Genomic DNA, 24,348 nt, shown 5'->3' with positions numbered 1-24,348 from the left:
CCATACGCACAAAATCATCATCATCATCATTTTATTTTCGCTTCCCATGCCGTAAAGGCATAGGTAGATGGTTCAACAGAATTCAGAGAGTCAAAAGATCCATTCTTGGTCCAATGTCTCAGTTTTGGCATGGTTTCAATTAAAATCACTTTACTGTGTGTATGGGTGACACCAGCACTATTGTTTATAGTGATATATTCAGGGCACGAAAAGTTTATAAGTAGACACCAGCATATTTGCTGTAGTAAACCAAAAAATTTGAGGTAAGTTTTCAGATTTTCACTGAGGTGTTAGAGTTAGGGTTTTATGGCTAGTTTTAGGGTTAGGGTTAGAGAATTCCGTCCCTAACCCTAAAACACCAGTGAAAATCGTGCGGGTATTAATCTGAAAATTTACCAAATTTGATAAATTATAATTGAATGGGAGGGGTGCTGACATTAACGAAAAATGCTGAAAAACATCTGTCAATGTAACAATATACTGAATGACATTTTAAAAAAATCTATTTGTTCTGCTATTAGTGATGTAAGCGGCTGTTTCTAAATGTCACGCTTATCGATCACCGAACAAAATTTTAAAATAACTTTTGGGAAATAAATAAAATAAAAAAAGAAAATATATTTCCAACAATTAAAAATAGTATTTTATCAATTAATTAACAGGAATGTCAATTAGTGTAACTAATGGAATTTGGTGACACATTAGTTATTGTTGTAAACGACATTCTCCACTTGTGTTTATTTTATTACAATGGCAGGAATTTGCTTTCCGCCGTCGACCGAACCTTCTCATTCTTTGGAGTCACACACATCGGACATCAACGGACTTGCTTTTTCTAAACATGTTATGGCCAGCTGTGCAGGCGACAAAACTGTTCGTTTGTGGTCGTTTCCAGGATTCGCCGAAATAAATCCTTTTTCGCCTCTCACAGGGCATAGTTTGTATGTGAACTCCTGTACGTTTAATCCGGCCGGAACGTTGTTGGCATCTTGTTCTACGGACGGTAAACTAATACTTTGGAATCTAAATACAGGGCATCAAGAAGCTGTTCTCGAACACCCGTCCAAAGGTGGTATACGTGTGTGTAAGTTTTCTCCAAACGGTTTTTACCTTGTGTCAGGAAGTGACGATGAGACTTTGTGTATTTGGGAATCCACGTCTTTAGATTTGATAAGGTATGTATGCTGTTGTTCTTGAGCACTGCATCTGCACTGATCGAAATGATCTATGTTTAAAAACATTCTAGCCCAATGTGATATATGTGTCAGTTTTCTTTACTCTAAGACGGTAGGGTGTGATTTGAGGGAAATATGGTTTTGGATCGAAAGACCGCGAAGTGTCCCTCGTTAACTCAATGTATGTATATATATATATATATATATATATATATATATATGTGTGTGTGTTTGTGTGTAAGTACGCCGCACGCATGCAGTGATATTCTTTTTGGCGATCTTTGGTAAGATCGCAGTTTTTCTGTTTTTTGACAATGACACGGTCTCCAACTGGACAGTTTTCTATGAGTAAATTCCAGAATCCTCGGAAACCGGTGAGGACTAGTGTTAGCGACAATGGTAATGGAAGTGCCCAAGTGAGTTTATAGGTCTCACTAAATTCAGCTGTTGCGAGGAGTGGACGTTTTGGACTAAATTTCTTCAGTGACGCTTCCCATGAGTTTTCGTCTTACAAGTTTTATCATCGTCAATTTCCAGCTGTCGGGTCAAAAATGAATTCTCGGTGTATCCTTTTGAGCTGCTGCTTCTAGTAATCGAATGTTCGACAAATAACATCTTACTGTTAACAAAAAAAAAAAAAAAAAAAAGAAAGAATAAAAATCTAAAAGTGTGATGGAACGTCATTGATTATAAAGATTGATTATAAAGTCAACTAAATTAGAGACTGCCGAGGTGGAGCAAACAACAATAACAACTAGAATTTGAGTCAACGAGGATTTTTTTCGCGCTGTTTGGCCTGCTAGAAGAAACAAAACAAATCTCCCTCCGTCGTCTAAAAGAAAGGTGGGTTGGTCGTGATAGGAGCGTCTGCTCACTGATCTCGGGGTAAACGATAACAGCTCTGAAACTGCCAAGTCCCTCATAGATCCCGAGCAGTATGTCGAAAGTATGGGCTTCACCTGCTTTTGGGCGATCGATCAATCATTTCAAAATGATTTCTTGACAATTTGATTTAATTTTATCATCTTAAATACTGTTGTTATCTTTACGCCTATCATATTTTCCTAACCATTTCCCCCCCCCCCCCATTGACAGTCCTGCTTATAGGCATCATTTAACCCCCGGCCAAGTCTAAACAGATCTTTGGACAAAAGTGTTACATCCATGATCAGCTGTTCTGTTTTCAAACATAATATATCTAGGGCGATACACGCCTAGGCAGTCCAAAAACGCTTCTGGTGACAAAAACTTCTTAAGAACAAATAATAAATTAAGATACAATTTTAGATTATGTTTTTAAAATGTAGTGTAATTATCATAATATTACTTTTTGATCGAATTTTTTTCCTTTCTCAGGAAAACAAATTGACTGCTATTTTGTAGCAAGTCAAGCGACTGCAATAGAGCCTTTGTTTCGAATGTTTTTGCAACCTCGTCACCTTATTTTATGTTTAGTTGTCGAGTATCTTAAATATAGGTAAGTGATACACTGATAGTCATATGTGACTGTCAGTGTATCACATAGCTATCTTTGTTTTTTTTTTTTACTTTTTGTTTCATTCATTAGACTGCGGTTGTGCTGGGGATACTGCCTTAAATAGTTTTAGTCGAATGGTATGTGTGTGTATATGAGCATTTATAAACATATATAAATATGTATATGTGTGTGTGTGTGTGCATCTAGAAGTTTCCACTAACGTGTGTATGTGTATATATATATATATATATATATATATATATATATATATATATATATATATATATATATAATTATATATATATATATATATATATATATATATATATATATATATATATATATATATATATAATTATATATATATATATATATATATAATTATATATATATATATATATATATATATATATATATATATATATATATATATATATATATATGTAGGAGTGGCTGTGTGGTTAGTAGTTTGCTTACCAACCACATGGTCCCGGGTTCAGTCCCACTGCGTGGCATCTTGGGCAAGTGTCTCCTACTATAGCCTCGGGCCGACCAAAGCCTTGTGAGTGGATTTGGTAGACAGAAACTGAAAGAAGCCCGTCGTATATATGTATATATATATATATATATGTATGTGTGTGTGTGTTTGTGTGTCTGTGTTTGTCCCCCCAACATCGCTTGACAACCGATGCTGGTATGTTTATGTCCCCGTAACTTAGCGGTTCGGCAGTAGAGACCGATAGAATAAGTACCAGGCTTCTAAAGAATAAGTCCTGGGGTCGATTTGCTCGACTAAAGGCGGTGCTCCAGCATGGCCACAGTCAAACAGACTGAAACAAGTAAAAGAGTATATATATATATATGTGTGTGTGTGTGTTGGTGAAAACAAGAAAAATAGAATTCAAAATATGAGCATATGTATGTTTTTATTAATATTTAGCAGAAGTGACAGAGTGACTCAAGGTCTGAGAGTTTCATGTATTGGCAATATATATATATATATATATATATATATATATACAAGAATAAGGGCAGGGAATTGTCAATTAGTAATAGAATTAATAATTAACAATTTTGCCAAGTAGTTGAGTATGAAAAAACCTTTATCGGTAAAACCATTTATCATCATAAATATACAGGGATTAGCATTGAGTTGCTTCTCCAACATACTGAAAATTTAGAAATAGCAGTCAAAGAACTACTGATTCTAAACTACAAATTTTTCTCTAAACGGATGGCGATATTTATGGCACACATAGAACAAAAAACTGGAGGGAAAAGCAAAAACAAACCTGCCTTTAGTTTTTTGTTCTATGTATGCCATAAATATCGCCATCCGTTTAGAGAAAAATTTGTAGTTTAGAATCAGTAGTTCTTTGACTGCTATTTCTAAATTTTCAGTATGTTGGAGAAGCAACTCAATGCTAATCCCTGTATATTTATATATATATATATATATAAACAATATATGAGTATATGCATATATATGTACATGTATGCACATACCTTCATCTACATGTACATATAGATACATAACTGGGTATGAGTTTGACAGTTTAACTGGAACTGATGAACTGCAGAGCTGTACCAGGTTCCAGTCTAATCTGGCTTGGTTTCTACAGCTGGATGCCCTTCCTAATGCCAACCACTCCAAGAGTGCCTTTTACATGTCACCAGCACAGGTGCTTTTTATTATATGTATATAAATTGAAGTGTACAGTATTATATTGGGTCATCCCATAAATAATGCGGTTTTTTCAATTGCATGAACTAAAAGTCGGAGGAGGATGGGATAATCTACCTGCATCAACTTGCTAAAAGGCAGGTATTAATTTTACCTTGTACTTATTCTTAGTACAAGCTTTGAAGATTGCAGTTCAATTTTAAGTTATTTTTTCAAAGCTATAAATGGAAGTGACAAAGGAGCATATTTGGAATATTTTGCTTTATGAGTTCAATAAAGGTAACAACGCCACAAAAAGTGCAAGGAATATGAATGCAGTATATTGGGTCCAAGCCAGAAACTACAGCCTAGAAGATAAGCCATGTCCTGGAAGATCTGTAGAGCTCAACAAGGACGTCCTGCAAACCCCGGTGGAACAAAATACCATTGTAAATATTGAGGAACTAGCAGAGAAGCTTGGATTTGGTCATTCAGCCATTCGTCAACACCTGTATGCCATAGGAAAAGTCAGAGATTGAATGTGTGTTCTTCTTTGCTGTCACATCTCACAAATAAACCTTTGTTTGGACCGAATAGTGACTGGTGACAAGAAATGGGTTTTCTATAAAAATGTTAAGCACCAAAGACAGTGGGTAGGGAAAGGAGAAACACCGGCACCCCAGGCTAAAGGGTCTTCACCCACGTAAGGTGTTGTTATCTGTTTGGAAGGATATGAAAGGTTTATTCCACTTTGAACTTTTAAACCCAAACCAAACAATAACAAAGGAGATCTACTTCGAGCAACTTGAGTGGCTTAAGTCAGCAAAAGAAGGAAAACGACCATCTCTGGTTTCAAGACAAAAGGTGTTCTTCCATCAGGATAATACTCAGCCACATACAGCAAGGATGACATTCTAAAGGCTGGAGCAGTTTGAATGGGAAATGATGCCCCACCCACCATATTTGTCAGACATTGCCCCATCTGATTATCATTTACTCCACAGTCTTCAAAATCATTTGAATGGAAAAAATATGAATTCTGTAAACTAGGTCAGAACAGTACCGGAGGAGTATTTTTTGTCACGGACAAGTGAATTTTGGAAGAGGTGCCTTGCAAGTCTACTGGAAGAGCATTGTAGAAAATGAAGGAGAGTATATTTTAGATTAAAAAGGAACTTTGTTTATCTTAGGTTTGAAAAAGAAAGGAAGTATAAAAAAACTGCATTATTTATGGGGTGATCCAGTATATTCATTATGGCTGATCTTACTGATCAGTTTTGTACTAGAGGTTCAACGAAGTGTTAGGTAACTGTCCAATTATGTAACTGTATGCTCTTCAGAGGTAGAAGTTATGGAGTGAAATATGGTGACTGCATCTTTACAATAGCTTCTTTCAGTTTCTGCTTACCAAATCCACTCACAAGGCTTTGCTCAGCCCAGGGCTATAGAAGAGAATACTTGCCCAAGGTGCTGCATAATGGAACTGAACCCATGGCCACATGTTTGAGAAGCAAGCTTCTTTTTTACCCACACAGCCATGTCTGCTTCATTTCTGTTACTTAAAATGAAACCTTGCAACGTCTGTCTACTGTACCATATGCTATCACCCTCACCCTTGTGATGGTGACAAATAACCAAAACAAATTTGAATCTATATAAAATGAAACCTCAGTGAAAGGATGGAAGTAAGGAGATATATGTTTTTTTATGCTGGAAAACACATCAAAATGCCATGATAAGTTTCATGGCAAAATTCCATTTCAGTGTATGAATGTGGGAAGGAGACAATGTTTTCAAAGTTGGACACTGAAAATGCTAAGTACTGATGACATATTAGCCATAATAAGATGAGAAAATGGTAATAAAAGTCTTGAAATAAGTTTGTCCTGTACCCAGTGCAAATACTGTTAAGCTTGACTTTGCTTTTCGTCCTTTCTGCAATCAAATAAAACCGTTGTGTTTAGGTGAGGCCTCTGAGGGGTTGTGGATGCCCCAGAGTCTCAGCCCCTATTGATTTGAGAAAACGTCATAACACATCATATATTGGTTTCAAATTTTGGCTCAAGACCAGTAATTTCAGAGAAGCTAAGTCAAATAAAATGACCCCAGTTCTCCACTGGTACTCATTTATTGACTCTGATAGGTTGAAAAGCAAAGTTAACCTCTGCAGAATTTGAACTCAGAAATGTTACTTAGCATTTTTCCCAGCGTGCTAATGGTTCTGCCAGTTGTTCCTACTTTAAAAATAAAATTCTAGTTATATGTGGTGCTTGATTCCTTGTAACAGTGTAGGAGGAAAAAAAGAAAAGACAGTCTTACTGATGATGATATTAATTCTTGTAGTTTAGCTCCAGGTCATCTTTTATCAGACAGGCCTATCATCAAAAATATTCAGACATTCCAACCGTGACCAACCCATCTTTTTTTAAAACTTATCTAATATGTTCTTCCCCGATTTTTAATACAGTAGGGTATGATTTGATGGAGATTTGGCTGCTATTTCTTGCAGGTTGAACAACTACATAGCAGCTTTCTTGTTGACTTGTCCACATAGGTTGCAGGTGATGATAGAGCACTGGTAGTTGTGGTGATGGTGGTGACAGCAATCGTAATACTAGTGTCATTTATGGCTATGGTAGTAGTACTTGAAGTGATAATTGCAATTGTGTTGCTGATTGTAGATGCAGTAGTAGTAATTATAAAAATAGCAGCTTATTTTAACAATGTTTTAATTAGTATTTTGAAGAGGTAAAGAAGAAACCTCTCCCACCTGGCAGTTCTTTGATATTGGTACAGGATGTCATTCACCCACACAGCTTTCCCTCGAGACATAGATAAAGAGGCTATATAGAGGATGAATGACATTGTCTCCTCATACTAACACTCTCTATACCATTACTAAAGGAATGCTCCCCGCATTTAATGTCCACTTTTCCATTCTGGCATGGGTCAGACAGAAGTTGACCAGTCTGACCCATGCAAGCATGGAAAAGTGGACATTAAATGATGATGATGTGAGTGTGTGAATATGAGTGTATGCCCTTATCTTGACATCATGTGATTTTTGTAAATGAACGTCATTCATTTCCTATAATCTGCAAAAAGATGCCTGGTCAGGGGCAAATATTATCTTGCTTGGAAACAGATAAGAGTTGATGACAGGAAGTGCATCTGGCCATAAAAAATCTGCCTCAAACAACACCATCCAACCCATACAAGCTTCGAAAAATGGACATTAAAACAATGAATGAAATAATGAACAAAGCGATATAAAAAAAGAATATTTAACTGTGTCCCATTTTTTTATCCTTTTCAGATACAAGGGTGACTAGGATCCCATTAGCTGTCTTTTGTTTTAAGATGTCAAGTTAAGAGTTGAGAGAGAATTGGCTGCTATTTTCAGGAGATTAAGTGACTATATGGAGGCTTCCTTATTGACTCATTTTGGCATTCATAATGTATGAATGTGTTTGTTAGTACTGTGTATTGTTTGTGTTTTACTGTTGTTTAAAAAGACTAATTTGTTGAGTCCCTATTGCAGGATGTGTTTAACGATCCCTATTTATTTAAGATATGTAGGCCTAGGTGGGCATACTGAAGCTGTTTGGGTAATGGTTGTACATGTAGATCATGCGTGGTGCTATTAACATACAAGATTGCTAAGAATGAAAATTTTGAGGTCACTACCAGAAGTTTATGTCATTTGTGATCAAACTGGCAGCATCACAAATACATCTCCTGGTTGTCAAATTGCACTTCATCCGATCAATTATTTTGTGGTGATGTATACAGCATGATTCCAGACTAAAACTCGAAACATGGCATTCATGGGATGCAAGATTAAAGGGCAGTGCCTAAATAAGTGAGTGAGTTTCTCTGTGGTAGCTCGACTTGCTGGAAATCTCCAAATCTCCCTCATATCATAACATAGCAATAATATTCATAAATAAATGATGGCCATGTTTTTATATCAGTAGTAATTTAAAACAAATATAGGCTATTTGGGCCTATGCACAACAACAGCTGTTTACAGCAATTGATTAGCCAAACTAGCAATATTTTGATACATCAGTATCAGCTGGTAATTACTGAATGTTACATTATCATGAAAAAGTAAAAGGTGAAGTCCTATTGTCTGAGAGCATCTGGTAGCAGATACTTGAAGAGGAGCTTTGAAAAGCATAAGGTCATTACCCAGATGATATTAAATATATATATATATATATATATATATATACTTTATTGAAAAGCAGCAAAAATATCATAAAAACTGTTACTCAGAGTAACTTAATAAAGCATATTACTCTACCTCTTGTATTCGAGTACTATTTTTCTCACCTTGTTTCCCTTTTTATGTGCTTATTCTGGTATATACAGGGTGTCCCAAAAAGATGTACTCACTCTTTGACAGACAATTACTAATATATTGTTTTTTTTTTAACCTCGATGCAACAAATCCAAACGAATGGATTGGGAGGAGAGTTAGTGTTGAATTTCCTGCACTTTCCCCAGACCTCACGCCAATGGATTTTTTTTTTTTTTTATGGGAACATTTCAAAGATAAGTTTTACGCTGCAAAACCAGTGACAACTGATGATTTGAAAAATGGAATTCGAATACAATGTCTTGCAATTCCAAATGAAATGTTTGGCAATGTTGTCGAATGTTGGATGTTATCAGCTTTGTTTGGAAAATGAAGGAAGGCAGTTTAAACATTTACGAACACACAAATGACAATAAATAATCATTTCTACAACAATTTATTTTCTTGAATTCAATTTAACTTTTTAGGATTGTATGTATATCAATAAACATCTACTTGAACACAAAATGCCTGAGTACTGGGAAGTCAAAGAGTGAGTACATCTTTTTGGGACACCCTGTGTATGTATATGTATATATATCATCATCATCATCATCATCGTTTAACGTCCGCTTTCCATGCTAGCATGGGTTGGACGATTTGACTGAGGACTGGTGAAACCGGATGGCAACACCAGGCTCCAGTCTGATTTGGCAGAGTTTCTACAGCTGGATGCCCTTCCTAACGCCAACCACTCAGAGAGTGTAGTGGGTGCTTTTACGTGTCACCCGCACGAAAACGGCCACGCTCGAAATGGTGTCTTTTATGTGCCACCCGCACAAGCCAGTCCAGGGGCACTGGCAACGATCTCGCTCGAAAATCCTACAGGAGCCAGTCAGGCGGTACTGGCAACGGCCACGCTCAAAATGGTGCATCTCATGTGCCACCCGCACAAGAACCAGTCCAGGGGCACTGGCAACGATCTTACTTGGCTTGCCGGGTCTTCTCACGCACAGCCCATTTCCAAAGGTCTCGGTCCGTAGTCATCGCCTCGGTGAGGCCCAATGTACGAAGGTCTTGCCTCACCACCTCAGCCCAGGTCTTCCTGGGCCTACCTCTTCCACGGGTTCCCTCAACTGTTAGGGTGTGGCACTTTTTCACGCAGCTATCCTCCTCCATTCTCACCACATGTCCATACCAGCGCAATCGTCTCTCTTGCACGCCACAACTGATGCTTCTAATGTTCAGCTTTTCTCTCAAGATACTTACACTCTGACGGGTATTCACATTGACATTACACATCCAATACATATATATATATATATATATATATATATATATATATATATGCCAAAGTATTTTTTTCAATTTTTACTGGTTTATTGGCTGCCAGGATGAAAGTAGCTGCTGACAAAGAGCAAGTGGCAGCATGAGCTGAGGGATCAATAGATTATATACTCCAAGAGATACTATTCCTGCAAAGAAAAAGAGGGAATGATCTTGAGAAGCAACCACTCGTGATCATAGTTTTGTCCTGGGACTAAACAGCTACAATAACCTGAATATTTGAATGGCTGCCTCTGTTCCATAACTCCTCTTGAGAATTATGCAACAACCAGTTTCATCCAGTCTCCTACCCTTTTGAAAAAAAATTAATTAAATAAGTAGAAAAAACAAATTTTAATTCCACATTTCTAATTTAGTGATGTTAATTAACCCTTTAGCATTTAAAGCACCACCCATATCCAGCCTGAATATTCTACTTGTTTCATGTTTAAACCAGCCAGATCCATCCTCTCACACCTACCCTACAATGTCATTCTAAATATAACCTAATGATCTTTTCTACTCTAGGCACAAGGCCTGAAATTTTTGGAGATGGCGGCAGTCAATTAGATCACCCCTGCCCCAATGTGCAACTGGTACTTAATTTATCGACTTCGAAAGGATGAAAGGCAAAGTCAACCTCGACAGAATTTGAACTCAGAATGTAAAGACAGATGAAATACCGTTAAGCATTTCGCCTGGCGTGCTAACGTTTCTGGCAGCTTGCCGACTTAAATATAACCTATTAAGAAACCATGAATGAAAACCAAAAAGCCATATAGGATATGAGAAGAACTTTTCAACAAGGAGTGGAATGTACAGTTTCCTGTATGTCAGACCGTCTCATGGTTCCAGCAGACAAAATGGGAAAAGGTGTTGCCCTGGAGGATGGCAAGGGAGCCACTCTGACTCACAGGGCTCATACTTTTCTGACAGACATCTCCACCACAATACTGTATGATTAGTTCAAAATGATGGGAATAAATAATCAGTACATTTAACAGAGAAATCTGGATGTTAAAGGGTTGAGTCAATCATTTCATTCATAATGTATCTGAAAGCTGTTTATCTTACTTCAAAATGCCTACAAGTCTTTATTTATAATTTCCCACCCAATTTCAGGTGCCTGCAAGGATACACAACGTTTGTGGTGACTTGTGCCTTCAGTCCCGATAGTAAATTGTTGGTGTCTGGCTGCAATACAGGAAAGCTTCGTGTTTGGGATATGTTTGAAAATCTTGGTAGAGGCTTGCTTAAGGATTTTGAAGCACATGATCTTGCTATGATGGGATGCGATTTTTGGAGTAATATATCTTCAGAAAGTAAGACTTTCTTTCCTAGATTCTTATTTCTTATCTGTACTCTTTTACTCTTTTACTTGTTTCAGTCATTTGACTGTGGCCATGCTGGAGCACCGCCTTTTAGTCGAGCTAATCGACCCCAGGACTTATTCTTTGTAAGCCTAGTACTTATTATATCAGTCTCTTTAGTCGAACCGCTAAGTTACAGGGACGTAAACACGCCAGCATCGGTTGTCAAGCGATGATGGGGGGGACAAACACAGACACACAAACATATACACACACATACATATACATATATACAACGGGCTTCTTTCAGTTTCCGTCTACCAAATCTACTCACAAGGCTTTGGTCAGCCCGAGGCTATAGTAGAAGACACTTGCCCAAGGTGCTACGCAGTGGGACTGAACCCGGAACCTTGTGGTTGGTAAGCAAGCTACTTACCACACAGCCACTCCTACGTCTATACATAACATTTAAAACATTGTTCGTTTGGAGAGCATCACTGCAGTTTTATCTTTCTTTCCTTTATTTGTTTCAGTCGTTAGACTGCGGCCATGCTGGGGCACCACCTTGAATAGTTTTTTTTAGTCAAATCTATCGACCCCACTACTTATTTTTTTTTAAGCCTGGTAATTATTCTATCAGTCTCTTTTGCTGAGCTGCTAAATTACGTGGATGTAAGCACAACCACACTGGTTGTCAAGCAGTGGTAGGGGACAAACACAGACACAAATACATACATGCATATATATATATATATATATATATATATATATATATATGAATAATATATGAGTATATGCATATATATGTACATGTATGTACATACCTTCATCTACATGTATATATAGATGCATATCTGGGTACATGATGTTGCAAAAAATCATGGACAAAATGATAAACAGGGTACAGAAAACACACAGGCCACATAGAGAACATTTCCTTCATCAGCTGCCACCATTATAACACTAGCGTTTCAAAGAGTTAGGGCATATATATACACACACACATATATATATATCTATATATATACACATATATATACATGCATATATATATATATATATATGTGCATATATATATATATATATATATATATAAATGTGTGTGTGTGTGTGTATACACACATACACATACACAATGGGCTTCTTTGTGTTTCCATCTACCAAATCAACTCACAAGGCTTTGGTTGGCCTGAAGCTATAGTAGAAAACATTTGCCCAAAGTGCCAAGCAGTGGGACTGAACCTTCCCAACCATGTGGTTGGAAAGCAAATCTTCTTACCACACAACCACACCTTCTTTTAAAATGTCTTGTTCAGTTCTGTGTATATAGGAATACTGCTTACTTTAAAAGTACAGTGAAGGTAGCTACGACTGTAGAGCAGAGGAGTAAACATATCACAATATTGAATTTCTCTTTATGCTCCAATTCAGATCTTTTAAACCAGTGGAATAAGAAACAATTAACTAGTGTAAAAACTACCCCATTACACATCTATTTTCATATTCTTCAATTTGTTTTAAACCATCTAACCTTATAATTTAATCTTAATGCATGGCTGGCCAAAAATCACCTGACAGCAAATCAAAACCATTTAATTCCATTTAGTTCCATTTATTTATGTTTAACAACTGAATGAATATAATAGAAGCATCTAAATATGAAACATCATGAAAATTGTTCAAACTGAAGTCCTTCTTGAGGGACACATTTTCCCATTCGAGTCAATACAGAATTAGAGATAGTATTTATAGAATTTTGATTTACTGTCGGGTGACTTCTGACCAAATCTTAATATAGGCACAAGGCCTTGGATTTTTAAGAGAGAAGTTGTAACTTTTATATCTTTCCCAAGGTTATTAGAAGGATAAGTGAAATAAAATGTCTTAACTAGGAAGAAATTTTAATTTACATTTTATTTATGTACTAGCAGCTAAACCCGGTTTCACTTGGTCTGTTTGGATGATGTGGCACACACTAACATACATGCACGCATGCAGGTTGTTTTTATTGATTTTCTCTGTTAGTATGGGGGCTAGGAAAAAATAGAAAGCGCATTCCAATCTATGCACCCGTCTCCACATGTGTGCCATTTTTCACGCAAATCCACCCAGCCGTTTGGCTGTGAACCTCAAGACAAGAAAGAATACAATGGTCGGCCAACTTCAATTTATATTATAGATTTAGAAAATAAAGGAAATATTAAAATTGAACAGCAGACTCCGCTTACCTACACAAGGTTCCTTATATGCAATGAAATAATGATGAATATGATGTTGATGATTTCTTACATAGCCATAACACTAACAAATTTGGTGGGCAGGGACCAAAGAACTATATTATAAAAAAATCAATTTTTGACTGCTCGTTATCTCTTTTTAACCAAATCTAGTGGCTTGCCTTCTCCACTGTAGTCTGGATATCACTCATGATGGTGTTTGCTTTATGATGAGTTTGGCCTAGCGACAACAACAGTACTTCATCATCATCGTCATCATTTAACATCCACTTTCCATGCTGGCATGGGTTGGATGGTCGGACTGAAAACTGATAAGGCGGAGAGCCGCACCAGGTTCTGATCTGGTTTGGCAAGGTTTCTACTGCTAGATACCCTTCCTAACACCAACTATTCCGAGAGTGTAGTGAATGTTTTTTATGTGTCACTGGCATAGGTACCATTGACTTGACACCAGCATCAGCCATGACTATGGTCTCACTTGACTTGACAGGTCTACACAAGCACAATATATCACCAAATGTCTTGATCACCTGTCACTACCTCCGTAAGGCCCATAATAATAATAATAATAATATTACATGTAGTAGTAACAACAGTAGTTAGGATTATAGTAGTAGTAATAATAATCATGTTAACCTTGTGCCTTTTTATGTATGTTTATCCATTGTGGAGGTGCAATGGCCCAGTGGTTAGGGCAGCAGACTCATGGTCGTAGGATCATGGTTTCAATTCCCAGACTAGGCGTTGTGAGTGTTTATTGAGCAAAAACGCCTAAAGATCCACGAGGCTCTGGCAGGGGATGGTGGCGAACCCTGCTGTACTCTTTCACCACAACTTTCTCTCACTCTTTCTTCCTGTTTCTGTTGTACCTGTATTTCAAAGGGCCAGCCTTGTCACACTCTGTGAACTACGTTAAGGGGACACATGTCTGTGGAGTGCTCAGCCACTTGCACGTTAATTTCATGAGCAGGTTGTTCCATTGATCAAATTAACTGGAACTCTCATTGTTGTCGTAACCGACAGAATGCTACGTCATGTTCATCCATTAAACGTTTTAGTTCACATTAATTACTTACATCGATGTGTCACATCCTGATCATGAGAAGAAGTGGTAGGGGAGCATCGTAGCCATGTGTTAAGAGGAATTCTTTGAGATTTGAATAATTCACTCCTGGAAACATGGGTGTTTCATTCATCATCCTTAAACAAACCTTATTCAGGGACCTTTTGAGCGGGATGGGCTACTCCACTTGAAGAAAATTCTAACTGGACCCCACCTGCAAGGTTATACACTGTTTATCTTGATATGAGATTACCATGTCGCACACATATGGTTGTGATGCATGTGCCTGGTGTACCCTTATCAGACGGGTAGTCATGATGGGTATATTGGGCTTTGTATATTTGTACCCCAGTGTCACTTTGATGACATGCATTGCTCTCTCACTTAATAACAATAATAATAATATTAATAATAATAATAATAATAATAATAATAATAATAATAATAATAATGAAGTGATAATACACATGCATTTGTTTGTTTGTTTTTTTTTGTAGATAATCATACCAAATATTTATTGGCAACCTGTGGCCAAGACGCATTACTAAAACTTTGGGAAATTGTGTCTGCAGATAGGACAAGTAAGTACTGCTAAGCAACTAGTGTATTTATTTGACTTTGACTAATGCTCAGCTGGCATAATTAATTTAGCTGTTGTTACCATGGCAAAAAATCTTGACTTTAAAATGATTTTGGTATTGTTCAAACATTGCATGTTGTTCATTGGAGTGTTTTTTTTGTTGTTGGTTATGGAAGTCAAACAGTGATCAAATAATTCAGAAACATGTCCAGATAGATGAAAGCCATGCTTATCATGTAACTACACACACACTTACACATATATGTAAGTGCATAGTTAAGTACTTTGCTTTGTAACAGTGTAGCTTTGGGTTCAGTCTCACCTTTGGTAAGTGTTTTCTACTATAGCTCTGGGCCAACCAAAACCTTGTGAGTGGATATGATAGATAGAAACTGAAATAAGTCTGTATATATATGAATATAGGATAGTGGTACAACAATGCTCCAATATTTATTGGAAATAGCAGCTTCACTGTATATATATACTGGCAAAAATGTTTGCAGGCAGTGAACATAAAAAATTTTTACCGGTAAGAAGAACATTAAATAAATGTACAACCCAGATGTGGATAATCTAGGACCTAGGTTTCGAACTTTCCAAATTATATTTGTTAATGTAATTTATACTTTAAACTGATGGTGCTTTGTTTTACTGAGAAGCAATACTACTGTATTGCACTGCCCTTCCTGCTGTCAACCCTTGCCTGTTTCCAAGCAAGGAAATATTTCCCCATAGCCGGACAGGTTTCCATGGTAGATTGGAAATAAACGACACCACTTGTATGATAGTGATGCTCGTTTACAACTGTCACACAATGTCAAAGCAAGGAGAGAGAGAGAGAGAGAGACACACACACACACACCTTTTCGGTTTTTGTCTAGCAAATCTACCAACAAGAATTCTACCATAGCCTGGGCCTATAATAGATGACACATGCCATGCAATGTAACTGAACTGGAAACCACATGGTTGAGAAGTGAATTTACACACACACACACACACACACACACATTTTCATCATCAATATCAGTATAATTCAAGGCGATGAGCTGGCAGAATCATTAGGCCACCAGGCAAAATGCCTGGCAGCATTTTGTCTGTTTTTACATTCTGAGTTCAAATTTGTTTCAATCCTCTGTTCAGAGCCTTGTACCTACTCTCATTTTATATGTAAACTACTCTACTTTGGAGTGACACAAGTATCATAAATAAATTCATTCCTGTTCTAATGCTCCTGTCTTTCATGTTTTGTCTTCCAGGTGTACAAGTTAGCAATAAATTTGTCCTTACTGGACACAAAGCACCTGTCTCTGTTTGTTGTTTTGCTCATCATAAAAAACTGCTGGCTTCGGGGTAAGTACATTCTCAATATTTTCTTAAATAAGACCAGTGGATTAGCAGAATTGGTAGAGCGACAGGTGTGAGCCCTGTGAGTCAGAGTTGTTGTTCCAGTGCATCCTCAGAGGCAACCCTTTTTCCATTTTGTCCCCTGGGATCATGAGATGGTTTGAGTTACAGGAAACAGTATGTTCCACTCCTTAATGTAAAGCTAGGTAGAAGAATAGGTATAAAATACAAGTTTGTAAAAGTGGTAACTAGTTGTTGTTGCTGTTGTTTCTGCATAATAAATTACTCGCATGTACTAAGAACCAGGGAATAATCATTAAAATGTTTCCCACTCAACAAAACGAACTCTTTCTATGTTAATTATTACAGGAAATAGCAATAATAGCCAGAAAAACGAAAATAATGTTTTCTACTATAGGCACAAGGCCTGAAACTTTTGGGAAAGGGGTTAGTCAATTAAATTGACTCCAGTGCATAACTGGTACTTATTTCATTGACCCCTAAAGGATGAAAGGCAAAGTCAGTCTCAGTGGAATTTGAACTCAGAACATAAAGACAGATGAAATGCCACTAAGGAGTTTGCTTGATGTGCTAACAATTCTGCCAACTCACCATCTTAGGACAATGGAAATAATAGGAAAGACAGTAACAATGATTTCAAATTTTGACTCAAGGCCAGCAATTTCGGATGTGGGGCTAAGTCAACTACATCAACCCCAGTGATCAACTGGTACTTATTTTATCAACCCCTAAAGGATGAAAAGTAAAGTCAACTTCAGCAGAATTTAAATTCAGATCATGAAGATGGATGAAAAGCTGCTATGCATTTTGCTCGGCATGATAACAACTCTGCCAGCTCGCTACCTTAAGACAAAGAAAATAATAAGAAAGACAATAACAATACCAAAATGAACAATGCAGTTTACAACAGTGCTACCATTATCACTGGAGGTGCAATGGCCCAGTGGTTAGGGCAGCAGACTCGCGGTCATAAGATCGCGGTTTCGATTCCCAGACTGGGCGTTGTGAGTGTTTATTGAGCGAAAACACCTAAAGCTCCCCGAGGCTCTGGCAGGGGATGGTGGCGAACCCTGCTGTACTCTTTCACCACAACTTTCTCTCATTCTTTCTTCCTGTTTCTGTTGTGCCTGTAGTTCAAGGGGTCAGCCTTGTCACACTCTGTGTCACGCTGAATATCCCCGAGAACTACGTTAAGGGTACACGTGTCTGTGGAGTGCTCAGCCACTTGCACGTTAATTTCACGAGCAGGTTGATCGGATCGACTGGAACCCTCGACGTCGTAAGCGACGGAATGCCAACAACAACAACCATCATCACTACTGACAGTAACTTGACACCATTTTATGTTCTCATTTCAAATCTGCTGAAGTGAACTTCAGTTTTTCATGTTTCTAGGGTTTCAATAAAATACAGAACCAGAGAAGAACTGGGTGGTTTTTTACATTATTACCTGACCCATGAGTGCCCTTAGCAGAGCCCATTGTTTTGAACACATTTGGAGCAGGTCTTCATTGTGTTTGGGGAGAACTTCCTTTCAAGAAGTTACCCTTGGTCTTAGAGATCCTTGAAGGGTCACAGGGTCCTTCTCCAACAGAGCTATAATAAAAATAACATACAGATCTCTAAAATCAGTGCTCCACTTTGATCATCACCATTACCACCACTCTCTGCATCATCATTGTCATCATCTTCATCATCATCACCACTACCACCATCATCAACATCATAATCATCATCGTCATTGTCATCGTCCTTTTATGTTCATCTTCCATGTTGGCATGGGGTGAGTGATTTGATCCTATCCAATGAACCTGAGGACTGCATCATGCCTTGAAAACTAAGGTGATATGGGGCTTCATGTAGCTTTCCTTTGAATTCCATTAGTAAAGTGGGCCTACAATTATTTTGTCTCTTTTTCTTTTTTATGTTTTCAGATCCTTTGATAAAACTATAAGACTTTGGGACCCTGTAAGTTACCACTTGTTTCTTCAAATTTCGAAATAGAGTATTTTGTTAGAGTCTGTTATTATTATTATTATTATTTAGCCTCAGGTCAGGCAACATTCAGTAGACTTGTGATCTAAGACATTCCATTCATACCCAATCCATCTTGTTGTATTGTTTCTGTGTATATGAATGGTTGTATTGGTTTGGTGTATATAAACCATAGTGCAGATTATATGTGTATAAAGGGCTGTGAAGGTTCTGTGCATAGCGTACTTTAGTTTTTGTGTATAAATGGCTGTGAAAGTTCTGTGCATAGAGTACTTTAGTTTTTGTGTATAAATGGCTGTGAAAGTTCTGTGCATAGAGTACTTTAGTTTTTGTGTATAAATGGCTGTGAAAGTTCTGTGCATAGAGTACTTTAGTTTTTGTGTATAAATGGCTGTGAAAGTTCTGTGCATAGAGTACTTTAGTTTTTGTGTATAAATGGCTGTTAAGGTTCTGTGCATAGAGTACTTTAGTTTTTGTGTATAAATGGCTGTTAAGGTTCTGTGCCTGTAAGCAGTTGTATAGGAGTGAAGGTATATGGCTCAGTGGTTAAGGTATTCCGTTTTCAATCATAAGGTTCTGATTTTGGTTCCCAGTATTGCATTGTATCTGTGAGCAAGAAACTTTATTTCATGTTGCTTCAGTTGTATCTGTAATTCAAAGGGCCGGCTTTGTCACATTCTGTGTCCCACTGAATCTTCCTGAGAACTACATTAAGAGTACACATATCTGTAGAGTGCACTCTTCTCTTGATCAGAACAACTGGAACATTTTCATCATAACTGATGAAGTGCCAGTTGTGTAGGTTCGGTGATTATAAATACATTTGTATGTTGTGTATATTTATAAATGGTTGTTTATATTCTGACATACAACTAATTGTATAAGTCCTCTGTGAATATAAATAGTTGTATAGGTTCTATGTATGTGGTTGGTTGTCTGGGTTCTGCATGTATAAATGGTTTCACAGGGTCTATGTATATAAATTTTTACATTAATACAATAATAGGATAAACTCTTATATAAGAATTTATCAAGTAGTTATCATGAAAAAAATTCATAGGGAAGAATCTATCGTTTTCCTCCTAAATCATATTTATCTATTTATATATATATATAAGGCGTAGGAGTGGCTGTGTGGTAAGTAACTTGCTTACCAACCACATGGTCCCGGGTTCAGTCCCACTGCGTGGCATCTTGGGCAAGTGTCTTCTACTATAGCCTCGGGCCGACCGAAGCCTTGTGAGTGGATTTGGTAGACGGAAACTGAAAGAAGCCCGTCGTATATATGTATATATATATATATATGTATGTGTGTGTGTGTCTGTCTTTGTCCCCCCAACATCGCTTGACAACCGATGCTGGTGTGTTTATGTCCCCGTAACTTAGCGGTTCGGCAAAAGAGACCGATAGAATAAGTACTAGGCTTCTAAAGAATAAGTCCTGGGGTCGATTTGCTCGACTAAAGGTGGTGCTCCAGCATGACCGCAGCCACTTGGCTGAAACACATAAATAAATAAAAAATAATATATATATAAGGGCATAACTATACAAGAATGCCTCACGTTAACTACCGTAATAAACACATTTTTACCAAATGCGAGGAAATGCAGCCTTCAAAGAAGCTAGCCTATATAAATAGATATATAAATTTTTAGGTATAAATTTTTTGTTTACTTGAGAATAACTACTAGCACTCTATTGTTTGTGACGATGAGGGTTCTAGTTCATCTGATCAACTGAATAACCCACTCATAAAATTAATGTGCAAGTGGCTGAGTACTCCACAGACATGCATACCCTTAACGTAGTTCTCAGAGAGATTCAACATGACACAACGTGATGAGGCTGGCCCTTTGAAATACAGGTACTATTCATTTTGAATGGACTGGAGCAACATGAACTACAAATTTGCGAATAAATGCAGTTGTATAATGCATATGATTCCTGGATGATGCTGTAAGATTAGAGAAAAACTGATTGAGACGACTTCATTATTTATATTGTTTGCCTTCCATATTTCAGTCAGAAGGGCTGTGTATTCAAATATTTGCCAGTCACACAAGGTAAGGTTTGCTTTCTTTCTCTTACTACCGAGAGTATCTTCATCATCATCATCATTGTTATATCATAGTCATCTTTATTATTATTGTCATAGCACTGTCATAATGATGATTTATTTTATCATTATTGTTATTCTATTCATGAATATCAAATCAGCACAGTCATAGCTTTTATCATCACTGTCATATTACTTATTTTTGTTGTTATATTATCACATTAAATATTGTATTATCTGGGTAAGATCATTATGTTGTTTTTTTTTTTTTGTTATTATCATTATTATCAACCTTTTGCTGTCATCATGAAAATTATTTCTGTTGTCAATGCCACTCACTACTATCATTCAGGTTGTTGTCATGATGGAAGTTAAATAAGTTCATTTAGCTACTTTATGCTATCTGTTCCTTATATTTTTCTTTGCTAGGCTTAGACAGTTACATGATTTAAATCTTGTCAAACTACAATAAACTTTTTACATTATACAATACCACACAACACAGTGCCCTACATTACACTATGGTGATGTCATACAGCAAAATACTGTGCTACATTCTCTAGTACACAACTCTGCTCTCTGTATCAAGCTACAAAACCTCATACACCATTCTTCACCCTACTTCACTATTGTTGTTGTTGTTGGCACACCGTTGCTTATCATGTCGAGGGTTCCAGTTGATCCGATCAACGGAACAGCCTGCTCGTGAAATTAACGTGCAAGTGGCTGAACACTCCACAGACACATGTACCCTTAACGTAGTTCTCGGGGATACTCAGCGTGACACAGTGTGACAAGGCTGACCCTTTGAATTACAGGCACAACAGAAACAGGAAGTAAGAGTGAGGGAAAGTTGTGGTGGAAGAGTACAGCAGGGTTTGCCACCATCCCCTGCTGGAGCTTTGTGGAGCTTTAGGTGTTTTCGCTCAATAAACACTCACAACGCCTGGTCTGGGAATCGAAACCGCGATCCTATGACTGCGAGTCCACTGCCCTAACCACTAGGCCATTGCGCCTCCACACTTCACTATACAACCTATATATAAATACACACACACACACATTTCACCATGACGAAGTACCCACACACAGCTGTTGGTGAGCAGCATTCAACTATATAATAAAGAATAATGGTTTTTGAATATAAACTCAACAACTTAAAGCTGGTGCTGAAACAAATGTTGTGATCTACTACTAAAGCCTGTTGTTCTCCATCTCCTCATATTATATTATCTTTGTGGTAAGTAGCTTGCTTACCAACCACATGGTTCCGGGTTCACTCCCACTGCGTGGCACATTGGGCAAGTGTCTTCTACTATAGCCTCGGGTCGACCAAAGCCTTGTGAGTGGATTTGGTAGACGGAAACTGAAAGAAGCCAGTCGTATATATGTATATATATATATATGTGTATGTGTGTATTTGTGTGTCTGTTTGTCCCCCCAACATCGCTTGACAACTGATGGTGGTGTGTTTACATCCCCGTAACTTAGTGGTTCGGCAAAAGAGACCGTTAGAATAAGTACTCGGCTTCCAAAGAATAAGTCCTGGGGTCGATTTGCTCGACTAAAGGCGGTGCTCCAGCATGGCCGCAGTCAAATGACTGAAACAAGTAAAAAAGAGTGAAAAAAAAAAGAGTATGTGTGTATGTGCTTTTTATTTTATGTCCATTTCTTCCTGTTAGTATGGGTTAGAAGTTTATATTTATTGAGACACTATACTCATCTATGCTGATGAAAAGCATGCCTCTGGCCACTCAGGGATATTTCTCTTTGCTCATTTTTATTCCTGTTTTGTAAAGTACCCAGGCCATAAATGTGTACTGCCTTTTTTCTTTTTTGTATATATATCTCAGTGTCTTGTCTGCTAAAGATAAGACAGGATAGGACAATCGCTGTGCTGATGATGCATATTAAGGCAGAAGCATATATTTACATCTGCAGTCATCTTCTTGTCTCCAGATAATGATACTCTTTTCCTTATTGGCATGTCAATTTTGGAGAATTCTTTATTCTCGAGACAATCTCTTCTCATTTGTAGTTAGTATCAATTTGTACTAAGTGATTATTCTACCTTTTCTGGGAGCAGGGATAATTTCAGTAAATCAAGAACCTATCTTGTATAGTATTTATTTGATATATCTTTATTTGTCTTTGTAGGTATCTGTGTGTGTGTGTGTGTGTGCGCGCGTGTGCGTGTGTCTCTCTCTCCTTTTGTCTGTCTCTGCCTGCCTGCCTGCCTCTGTCTCTGTTTGTCTGTCTGTCTGTCTGTCTGTCTGTCTCTCTCTCTCTCTCTCTCTCTCTCTCTCTCTCTATGTATATATATATATATATATATATACATATATATATATAAATATATGAATTAAAGTCCAGAAAATGGAGAAGTAGCATTGATATAATTTATTAACTGCAAAAATTTAACATGTTCTATAGTTGTTTCAATTTTGCTCAAAAGAATTAAATTCCAGTAATTAAAACAGCTTATTGGGCAAAATCTTATCAGTGGAGTGAAAAAGACATACCACTAGGTCATTACATATTATTCTTTCAAGAGAAGAAGAATATCTAATAACCTAGTGGGATGTCTTTACTCCTCTGATGAGATTTTGCCCAATAAGATGTTTAATTACTGGAATTTAATTCTTTTGGGCAAAATCAAAACAGCTGTAAGAGAACGTTGAATTTTTGCAGGTAATAAATTATATTAATGCTATTTCTCCATTTTCTGGACTTTAATTTGAATATATATAAACCAAGATTTATACTTGAACCTATCATTTTAAGAATATTACTATTCATAACAAAAGTAATTCATTGGATATTTTCTATCCCTTACAGTGGATATTTTAACCTTTATTTAAACATATATATATATATATATATATATATATATATATATATATATATATATTGGATCATCCCATAAATAATTTGGTTTTTTTATACTTCCTTTATTTTTCAAACTTAAGATAAACAAAGTTCTTTTTAAACCTAAAGTATACTCGCCTTCATTTTCTACAATGCTCTTACATTTATCTGATAGACTTGCAAGGCCCCTCTTCCAAAATTCACTTGTCTGTGATGAAAAATGCTCTTCCAGTACTGTTCTGACCTCATCTACAGAATTCATATTTTTTCCATCCAAATGATCTCAGAGACTGTGGAATAAATGATAATCGGATGAGGCAATGTCCAGCGAATATGGTGGGTGGAACATCATTTCCCATTCAAACTGTTCCAGCCTTTGGAATGTCATCTTCATTGTATGTGGCTGAGCATTATCCTGATGGAAGAACACCTTTTGTCTTGAAACCAGAGATGGTCATTTTTCTTCTACCGCTGACTTAAGCCGCTCAAGCTGCTCGAAGTAGATCTCCTTTGTTATTGTTTGGTTTGGGTCTAAAAAGTTCAAGGTGGACTAAACCTTTCATCTCCCACCAAACAGATAACAACACCTTACGTGAGTGAAGACCCTTTAGCCTGGGGTGCCGGTGTTTCTCCTTTCCCTACCCACTGTCTTTGGTGCTTAACATTTTTATAGAAAACCCATTTCTTGTCACCAGTCACTATTCGGTCCAAACAAAGGTTTATTCGTGAGATGTGACAGCAAAGAAGAACACACATTCAATCTCTAACTTTTCCTATGGCATACAGGTGTTGACGAATGGCTGAATGACCAAATCCAAGCTTCTCTGCTAGTTCCTCAATATTTACAATGGTATTTTGTTCCACCGGGGTTTGCAGGACGTCCTTGTTGAGCTCTACAGATCTTCCAGGACATGGCTTATCTTCTAG

The 24,348-nt window shown here is 37.2% G+C and overlaps 1 protein-coding gene across 1 annotated transcript in view; it reads left to right on the top strand.

Moving 5' to 3' along the window:
• The first annotated feature begins 729 nt into the window (after nucleotides 1-729).
• The window catches only part of LOC106878381 (WD repeat, SAM and U-box domain-containing protein 1), a 34,471-nt gene continuing 10,852 nt past the window's right edge, over nucleotides 730-24,348 (top strand). Inside the window, exons 1-6 of the mRNA XM_014927575.3 lie at nucleotides 730-1,175; nucleotides 11,067-11,266; nucleotides 15,052-15,135; nucleotides 16,394-16,487; nucleotides 18,437-18,470; nucleotides 20,520-20,560. Of these exons, the coding sequence (XP_014783061.1) occupies nucleotides 751-1,175; nucleotides 11,067-11,266; nucleotides 15,052-15,135; nucleotides 16,394-16,487; nucleotides 18,437-18,470; nucleotides 20,520-20,560 (878 nt within the window). The 5' untranslated portion in view covers nucleotides 730-750. The remainder of the gene's footprint in view (nucleotides 1,176-11,066; nucleotides 11,267-15,051; nucleotides 15,136-16,393; nucleotides 16,488-18,436; nucleotides 18,471-20,519; nucleotides 20,561-24,348) is intronic.

This window comes from Octopus bimaculoides, chromosome 16 (genome assembly GCF_046866305.1).
Source record: "Octopus bimaculoides isolate indiv1 chromosome 16, ASM4686630v1, whole genome shotgun sequence".
Lineage (NCBI taxonomy): Eukaryota > Metazoa > Mollusca > Cephalopoda > Octopoda > Octopodidae > Octopus > Octopus bimaculoides.
This window is presented reverse-complemented; position numbering and strand designations above follow the sequence as displayed.